This window comes from Orbicella faveolata, unplaced genomic scaffold (assembly GCF_042242905.1).
Source record: "Orbicella faveolata isolate gen_17 unplaced genomic scaffold, um_ofav_v1 contig_24, whole genome shotgun sequence".
Lineage (NCBI taxonomy): Eukaryota > Metazoa > Cnidaria > Anthozoa > Scleractinia > Merulinidae > Orbicella > Orbicella faveolata.
In genome coordinates this window covers 21,083,797-21,093,521 of record NW_028301552.1, presented here as the reverse complement: position 1 = coordinate 21,093,521, position 9,725 = coordinate 21,083,797, and the positions used below count along the sequence as shown (strand labels likewise).

The window sequence follows — 9,725 nt, the reverse complement described above, 5'->3', positions numbered from 1 at the left end:
AGATGATAAAAATATCACAGTGCAAAAAAATATCATGACTACACTTATGCTTCGCGTATTATGACATATTTGAGGCTATGTAGATCCACTGAAAGTTGCATTACCATGCGTGTTCAGATTTTTTTTTCCTTTCTTCTTTCAATCGCGTCAGTGAGCAAACTTTATGCTTTGCGTTCCTTACTTTGTGTTACATCGGCGAAAGGAAAGGAATCTCATGAATCTTGACAATGATAAAATAACTTTGACATCAAAGTTCGAGTTGATTAAAAGTGGATTGACAGATAAGTATGTGTTTTTCACTGGTATTTAGCAAAGGGATCTTTGAAGATTACATCATTGCTTTGGTTATGATCAGAGTATAAGGCCGGGTATTAGTTATGGAAGAGAGCTTTACATGTTCTTTAACGGATTGAAACGATATACAGATGCTCTATGCAAGTGAAATGATATGCTAATCGACAATTGCTTTGTTTCTTATCACTGTTGTGTAAAATTGTTTTGTCAAGGAATACACTCAAGATTTCAATAGATGTGACAGTTCTTGGCGCGGCGCACCAAGTTGTGTTTATTCATACCACGAGCTGTTTGGTGGTGCCTTTTTTTCCTGTTTCTTTTTTAGAGCTCTTGTGCCACGTTTATCAAAGATGTTCTGCTTCTCAAATGTCCTCGAGACAAACCTGAAACCTAAGGCCAAGAAGCGACTGCTTTGAAACCAAAAATAGCCTCGGGCTTTTTCTTGTTTATCAAGAACAGGTCAACACAATGGCAAACATGGGATAAAAGGTGTCTCAGTTGAGTAAACGCGACAAGATGTGCTCGTTTTCTCAAATGTGTCAAACAATTTATTCTGTATGATTGCTTTGCTATTTTCAGTGTGTAAACAGAGCAGATCTCATGAATTCTTTGAAAGTCTAGCAGGCGTTGATTGTTTTAAAGCCGATCATCGCTTAACATAAGGACCCTGACTGGCTCAGCGGTAAATATTTGTCATAACCAGCGGTTTCTGTCTGTTGAATTTTAATTAGCAATAGCCGTTTGCGTGTCGTGAAGTTTCGAAGGTCGTTAGAGTCGAAGTTTCGAGCAAACAAGCGACAAAATGGATATCAAGACCGTAATGGAAAATCTGGAAGAACTAGTAACTTGTCATATATGCTCCAACGTCATGCGAAATCCCAAAATTGCACCTTGTCTTCACACGTTCTGCTCCGAGTGTCTCAAAGAGGTTGCCAGAAGTCGGCCATATCAGACGACCATCGCGTGTCCACTTTGCCAATACGATATTCGCAAACCAGAGGGAAACCGGTTCGATTTGTTGCCGTCAAATTTCTACATCACTCGTCTCCTTGATCTCCTCATCGCCAAAAGACGTCATTATCCCGAGGCATCCTGCGGCAACTGCCAAAAGAAGTTGATGCTCAGTGCCTTCTGTTTCGCGTGTGACACCTTTATGTGCGAGGAATGCTTCAGTGCACATAATGTCATTACGCGAAGTAACGGCCACCGCACCGTGAGCCTGGGAAAGTTCAAACTACGTGATTACGAAGACATGCTTCGACGCCCGATGCGCTGCGCTCATAAATTCAAGGAGAAAGGAGTCGTGGAGTACTTTTGTTATGATTGTGATGCCTCTGTCTGCCACATCTGCAATATCGCCATTCAACACACGCATCGCATTGTCGACCTCCACGAGGCCGCGAGCGAACAAAAGTTGAAGTTTCGGGAGATGAACACGAAACTCAAGGAGAAGATGCGGATGGTGGAACTCGGCGTTCACAACGTCGAGCATCGTTCAATGGAGGTACAGGAACAAGTCGACTACTTGAAGAAAGACGTGACAGAAAAGATGGACAATCTCGTCTCAATTATCCGAGCTCATCAAGAAGAGATGGTTCAGACACTGGAGAACATTCGAAGAGACAAACTCGAGAACCTAACATTTCATCTCAAGCTCTTTGAATCGACGATGTCGCAGACCGAAAGCTCTTTCAACTTCATCGAAGATCTGCTTCAACGAAACATCAGCGAGGAAATTATGCATGTCAAGAACCACGTCACGTCACGCGTGGGGGAGATCACGAATCTCGAGGTGGGCACGAACCCCGCGGAAAACGAACAAGTCGGCTACGTACCGAACGCAGAAATCTTTGATGGGCTCCAAAATTCCAAGCTGGGCAAAGTTGTAACTAGTCTCACGGAACCATCCTTGTCAACTGCTGAAGGAGACGGAGTGGACGACGTGTCAGCAGGGGAAGAGGCCGAGTTTACAGTGACAACTAGAAATGCCCAGGGTGAAGTTTGCTACAGCGAAATCGATCACGTGGTTGTGGAAGTGAAGTCCTCGATGTGGGGCCTCATAGAAAGCAGAGTTCGAAACTACAGAAATGGCAACTATGACGTCAGTTACCTCCCCCGCGTGCCAGGACCGCACCGAGTGCAAGTTGAAGTTGGCGGCCATCTCATCAAGGACAGCCCCTTCATGGTCGAAGTCAAGCCACCGATTCTATCCCCATTGAAGTCCTTTGGATCTCACGGCAAGGTGGATGGAAAATTCACTCAACCACACGGAGTGGCTGGATCAAGCGCTGGACAAATTGTCGTTTCTGACAGTTTGAAACATCGTATACATGTATTCACAGCGGACGGAGGTCAGATCCTCGACTTCGGCGAAGAAGGAACGAAGGATGGCAAACTGTTCCACCCGATGTCCATAGCCTTCGACAAGAGCCAGAAGTACATACTTGTCGCAGATAGTGACAACAACAGGGTGCAGTACTTTGATGTCAAGACTGGCAAATTCGTGAAAAAGTTCGGTTCCGAGGGAAGTGGTCATGGTCAGTTCAACGGTCCGTGCGGCATATCAGTCGACCAGAAAGACCGTGTGATCGTCACTGACTGGAACAATCACCGGGTCCAGGTGTTTAGTCCTGACGGCAAATTCCTTTTCAAGTTTGGAGATGCAGGCAATGACAGACTTATCCATCCCAGGTTTGCCCTGTACCATGATTCAGAAGAGCGTTTTGTAGTCTCTGATACTGGTAACGATGTAGTGAAAATCTATGACCAGAATGGGGATCTGCTAAGAATAATCGGTAGGCCAGGCCATAAGAAAGGGGAATTTTGTGGTCCTCGAGGGCTGGCTATAGATAAAAATCAAAACATAATTGTTTGCGATTTCGAAAATCACCGTCTACAGGTTTTCAATATTAAGGGGGTTGTTCTTAACAGTTTTGGAACAAATGGGAAGGGAATCGGGCAGTTTGCATTCCCATTGAGTGTTTCAGTAGTTGGTGGGTCACGAGTTATAGTTAGTGACTGGGGAAATAATCGTATTCAGATTTTCAAATACAGAGATTCCTCGAACTAAACTAAATAGTCCTATCACGTCATATAGACAATAGTTAGAATGTGTCGCTTTGCATAAATAGCAAATTTTCATCATCCCGAAAAAATCGCTTTGCTACTCAAAGTTTTGTAGTAATTAATAAGTAGTAGTTTTATATGTGCCATGTAGGCCACAGGAAGCGATATGGCTGGGTGACAATGACTTATAACTTTCATTTTAAATGTTATGACATAATGCCATTACCGTTACTCAGCAAGGAAAAGTGATTTACGTACAAAGTGCCCAATTCTCCCTAGGAAAACATATTCTAAACGCACGAAAACGGTAGCAAAATCGTAAAAACGTACAGAAAGTTCTAAAATCTTTAGATCTAGGAAACACGATGTAGTTAGTAAAGACAAAATTTTGGGAAAATGTGGCTCTTGCCTGATGCGCCTTGCTAGGTTCGCAAAGTATTGTGGTAAAATGTACAGCCGCCTTCGTTTTTCCTGCGAAGGATTGAAATCACTTGCTTAGTTGTTAGCCGTCTCATTTCGAATAGCGTTTGCTCTTGACTACTCATTATAAGATACATGTAGATATATAATTATATGAGGAGTCATCCAATCATTCTCTCTCTAACCAGAGAACATATCCAATAAGTTATTGTGCCGTGCGTTTAGGTGTTGCGTGACTGATTGCGTGACAATTGAAGTAACGGCTGCGTCTCCAAAATCAAAATAGGTTTTAATCGGCAACCTTTGGGTGATCAGGTGCTTAGTTTAGTCTTAGAACAGCCATTGTAAAGCTGTTAATAATTCATGTAGATTTAGTTTTTTTCAACCCTTAACTTGCACCCGTAGGGTTTGGTACACTCTTATTTGCCCCAGACGGGGTCACGGAGATGTGCCGCGAGAGAGAGACCTCAAGTACAGTGTGGAATGTCATTATTTTGCGTCAAGGTAATTTTTATTTCTTTTACATTCCGAAAGGTATGTTTGGAAACAGTAGGTAAAAAGGAGAGAAAAATCCAAATGGCTTTATTTGGCAAGAGGTCGATTTCCCTGGTTTGCTACAGATATTGAGCTAAGTATTCCATTGGCTTTTCAAATTCTTGAGGTCGTTATAATACATATATGCACTAAGAGGTCAACTTTGCCCATTACAGACAGGTTGTATGATATATAGATTTAACCAAGCCTAAAAGGGGAGCTCCTGATTGCAATAATTGTCCATAATAGAAAAAAAAGGATTTGTTTTTCTTGGATCAGAAACTCAACAAATAATCAACTGTGAGCACGTAATTGTTCAGTGTGTGGTTTCGCTAGTTTTTCCAGTTAAATTTTAACAAATTGTACTCAATAGGCGTAACCAATTTTTCCAAGATTGTAGAACTGAATTACGTACGCAATATATCAGGGACTTTCCAACGGAAGATTGTGCAAGGAATTTGTTGGCAAATAAGTCAACGTAGAAACGAAAAGGGATGTTTAAAGATACTGTAAACAGCATTTTTCTTTGCCTACAGACTACTTGTTTATTTTTTAAAATGACTTAGATACGAAAGATGCAAATTTCACCATAGTAGCACTCGGCTTTAGTTCCCCGTACATTCACAGAGCGACTCCAATCTCGTTCCTCGAGTCTTCGATCGTTCCCAACAGCGCATGCTGGTTGACGAAACGAGCGACTCTCGAAGTTCCGTTAGATTTCGATTGGTTTTAAAAACAATGGAAATGGGCGGAAGTAAAACTCTAGTATGTCGATTGAGCCACGTGTTTGTCAACTAGACATGCGCAATTCAATCGGAAGTCCGATATTTTCGGACTTCAAATCGGATCTTTCCAGGGTCTCTTGTTTCTAGACGTTGTCCATGCTCCTCAAGGAACTCGTCCGTTACAATTCAACTTGTATTCTCATTGTATTCCTTCGTGCTCGGCTAGAAGAGGATAAGATAGGACGGGATAACCTTTAATTAAAAGTGATGGTTCGTTAAAACTTGAAGCTTCTGGCTATCGTCTATGAAAAATGAATTTGAATAGCAAATAAATACATACTTTTTTACAGGTACATACAAGCGGTACCACTTCACCTCTTTTCCCGCACATTGCTATTCCCTCCCCTTGGTTCCGTTCTTTGTTCTCCCCGTGCTTTTCATATTTATCTCCCCGATCATTTTCTTCTGTTTCCATTGCATTCTAGCATTCCGTCCCCACTGGGTTAACTTTGGGTTCCTCGTGTACTCGCTGTGAGTTTCCCATTAGATTTTGGTGGTCTGCAACACCATCCCTCACGGTGCTTTTCCCTTCTGAGTTTGCTATAACGAATTCCGCTTGCTCTCACATTTGTTCGTGTTGAGTTCTTCCTAGGTTCCCAGTGCATTCGTTACGTATTCCCTCACTACTTCTCTCCTACATGTTACGTTCCCTGTGTATTTCCAGATGTGTTCTTCCATGTGCAACTCTGCGCTCCTCCATTGGTTTACCTTTGGTTTCCCTGCCGATGTTCCCTTGCATAAGCTGTTTGCTTCCCCTGTCAGTGTTTGCTCTTCGTTGCAACTCGCGCTCCCTCGTGCGCTTCTGCCCGTTCCGGTGGACGTTATTTTATGCGTTCCCCCATGGACTACTGATAAGTTTTCTATGTCATTTTCCACGAGTCCACTGTGGTTTCCTCTACTGCTAATATGGATTTTGTAAATGGTCTAGTTCATTATGAATCCTCCATATCCTGCAGGTGGTTTTTGTCATTTCATGCAGTGAAAGACACCCTAGCGAAGTTCAGGAGGACACGAGTTCAATGTCCATAGGGGAACTAATTTAAAATTCTCTATTCCACTGGCCCATGCCAAACTCATATCATTGTAGTGTAACACTGATATCTTTTGTTGTTTTCTTTTTTTACTTTAACTTATTTAGTAGTGAAAACGCTTCTAAAGATTAGCGATCAAATCTGGATTACTATAAAACTAGCTCATCTAGAATTCCCCTCGCCTTGTCAAGCCCTGTTTTTTTAAGCTGGTAAGAGAGGATCATCTTGTGCAAACGAGAGCAAAATAAACACGAATCTTCGTAAAGATAAGAGGCAAATATGAAAACTTTTCCCAAGTGCGACCCATACCTTAATAGACAAAAAAGATTTAACGCTAATCAAAAACCTAATTTTTGTTCATGTTTCATATTCTGGCTCAGAACATGTACAAACCGCCATCAGTGAATGAAAGCTTTCATCGCACGTTCTCTGTGCGCTTCACGCGATTTCCAAACCCCGCTTTCCCCTTGGGTTCTCGGTGAGTTCCTTCCATGTGAAAGTGCGGTAATGGGGAAAGCAGAAGTTTTCTTTTTCATCAAACGTTTGTATGCAATTTCACCGTAAGCGCGTGACTCCCTACGCCTGCGACTGGCACTAGTCACGCAAGGACTAACAATGTCGCGTGGTCACATCTTGCATTTCCCACCAAAGACTAAACACAACAAGCTATAGTTAAATTTAAAACAAGGATTTTTCGTAGAGATTCTGCCTTGATAATGACTTGGACATCCTTGCTTTTTGGCCACTTTTCCTAACTTAATTGCACTGGGCCTTACGGTGGTTTTAGTGTGGTACGAGGATGAATGGATCGTGGGACAGAAAAAATTGTAATGATTAATGAGCTTTTGCATCTTTGAATGTTAAAATGAACGCTATTAAATTCGTTTTTAGAATGAGTCGGAGAGATCGGCATCCAAGAACTGTAAAAAAAGCTTAATTATATTTGAAAAAAATGACCTTTTTGTTTGGCCAGCGAAACGGGTTTACGTGGGCTCCATATAAACAAAAGAAATGCAAAGTTGTAGCAGAGGAAAGCGTGCAAAGGGTGTTGTCAATAAAATTGTGACGAACCTGATAGCTGATTGGTCTAATATTTTTTTGCATATTCATGATGAATAGTGCTGATCTGAGGCGCTTGTTTGTCATTTTGAGATATTTGTTGTTAGAGTACGATGTGTACTGTTTCCTTCCACACGGGAAGCGAATTCTTACTTTGAAGGAAGAATGGCGTCGACGTTTGGGGACGAGAATTCAATTGATAGCCAGTTCTGCCAATGGTTAGTATCAATTTCTTTGCATTCTACCTTTTAAGGTAATATTTCAACCAAACATACCAGCTTTAAGTTATTCTACGACGTGCGCTCGCCTGACTCGGTTTTATTTCGTGTTGAACTTCGGAACAACCGCATGGCTTTAGGAAGAGAATAAAACGTATTTTAGAAGCTAGTTCAGGGACCATACGAGACGTTACGTTCTTAGCGTTTTTTTCTATTATAGTTTGGCGTTCTTTATAAAAGCTACGTTTCTTTGTCAAACTTTGTCTTGTACTTGTCAACGCGCGCTCGTGCACTAGCAATTCACTGTGAATCCTTTACTCCTCGTTTACTCGTTTGTTTCCACGCTTGGGTTTGTTTCTTATGCAATTTGTATTTATTCTATTTTCAGGGAGTAAACGACTAATACAGGAGAGTCAGAAAAACCCAAGGAGATCAAAAGGATTCAAGCAGGGAGGATGAATACAAAGTTAAGAATAGCATTTGAGAATTTGGTTAAGTTGAAATCCTCCAATAAGAAATGGCAGTCTTGAAACTAGAGAAGATGTAATCGAGTTCAAAATCGTTTTGTTTGCAATTTTTTTTTTCTTGGCTGAAATATTTGCATTGAAGTGACATCCGGGCGTGAAAAATATAAATTCGGTAACGGTTAATAACTCTGCCATTTTTGATCGAAAGGTTTCAACCGCTTTCGAGCTATCAGTTGGTACATGTTTTCAAATTATGGAGAGTTTTATTTCTTTGTCCGAGCGGTCATTATCGGGTCGGCCTTTGCATGCTTTACTACGTGTATTTTTTCACAGTCGAATATTGTTTTTGTTATGTTCTCTTTGAAAATTCCAAATTATTGTACAATCGCTCAACTCTCCTTAGTTTGAAAACCTGTTACTAGGTGATGACCTTTGAGGAGTATTTTAAGGTGGCGCTACATGTTGAAATCAAACCACGATAGTAACTATTGCTAGGCGATCATGTCAATCATTGTAGCAAATTCTGTTTTGATATAAATTGGATAAACCATTCAACGCTGGACATTTTAGTTTGTCTCGTTCTCCAAAATCGTATTAGTACTGAGTTTCAACAAGGCTTAGTTTATATTTTTAATTTGAATTGCCTGTTGGAGGGCAATGCCCCTGCTCTAAAACAACATTAAATGATTGGTCGTGGAAAATTGTTTCACTGAGTTGAGCTATCAACCTTTCTGTTGTCGGAGAATTATTTCTACTTTTCAAATCATAGCATTTTCAGTTGCGAAATTAAAGAAGCGCCTTGATCCATTCTTCGATTTGCAGTCGAATAGACGTGAACGTTTTTAAGTTTTTTCCTTATTTTCCCAAAAAGTTCACGGAAATTAATTCATCTGATGTAAATTGTGTATGTTAAAAGGGCAACTTCCTTGCTCAAAATGATTTATTTATTGACCCAAACGATCAGAAAATGCTGTAGCTTGAATTAAAGTCAATTAAAAGTGTTAAGTATTGCTATCAAACAAATTCTATCGTTTCTCTCGTCATTTGAAATTATGAAACATTTCAAATTATTCCAGGAATCGTTAATTAACGATTGGTTTGAAATCTGAATTTGTTAGCAACTTTATTCAAGTTAATTTGTGAATATTTGAAACATTTGTTGACATGATCACAACATAATTTTTCATGTTTTCTTCGTTGTTTCGCTGGTGTTTTTTTCTTTTTTCGCTTAACGCGCTATAATTTTTGGACGTTTATTGTGTGCTGGCATGCAGAGCCACCTTGAAAGTAAATAATTTTAGAAGAGGATATTGGGTTTCTGGATTGATCTTCGTTTTCTGAAAATTCTACATTTATCGGCAGATATTATTTTGTGCATTTCTTTACGGAAAACTTTCGGTTTATAGTGTTTCTTCGGAAGGGAATTAAGCGCAAACAGGTCAGTCAGAAACCAAATATATCCTCTTGTTTAACTTTCAGCGAGGCTGAACTGAATTATGTCTGGTATCAAGCAACTTTTTCCATCATCGCTTTTCAAAAACTGTAGCTACATTTAGGTCTAATTGTCTAGTTTTCAAATTGTTTTGGCATTCATTTGTACTATCAGGATACATTGAGTTTTGGAAATGCAGCTTCAATTGTCTGAATATTCTAAAATGTTAAAGCTTCTATTTGGAGAGATACACATTTTCACCGAAAATATTCGTCAATAGATTTGTTACTTAACAAAAATTTGTAGCTCCAATTGTCTGATAGTTCTAAATGATATTTCTTCCGTCCGCAAATTACGCACATTTTAACTATCACATCTTTGATTTTCAACACTTAGCTCAAATTGTCTGATTCTTTGAA

At 40.2% G+C, this 9,725-nt stretch overlaps 1 protein-coding gene across 1 annotated transcript; it reads left to right on the top strand.

Annotated features, from left to right (window-relative positions):
* Positions 1-720: 720 nt before the first annotated feature.
* LOC110044630 (E3 ubiquitin-protein ligase TRIM45-like) lies at positions 721-5,326 on the top strand. The gene has a single exon (XM_020750192.2). The coding sequence runs from the start codon at positions 1,097-1,099 to the stop codon at positions 3,362-3,364; it is 2,268 nt and encodes a 755-aa protein (XP_020605851.1). The 5' UTR covers positions 721-1,096; the 3' UTR covers positions 3,365-5,326.
* The last annotated feature ends 4,399 nt before the right edge of the window (positions 5,327-9,725 follow it).

Excerpts from the sequence above, each read along its gene's own strand:
- LOC110044630 (XM_020750192.2), top strand. The coding sequence starts at position 1,097 with ATGGATATCAAGACCGTAATGGAAAATCTGGAAGAACTAGTAACTTGT.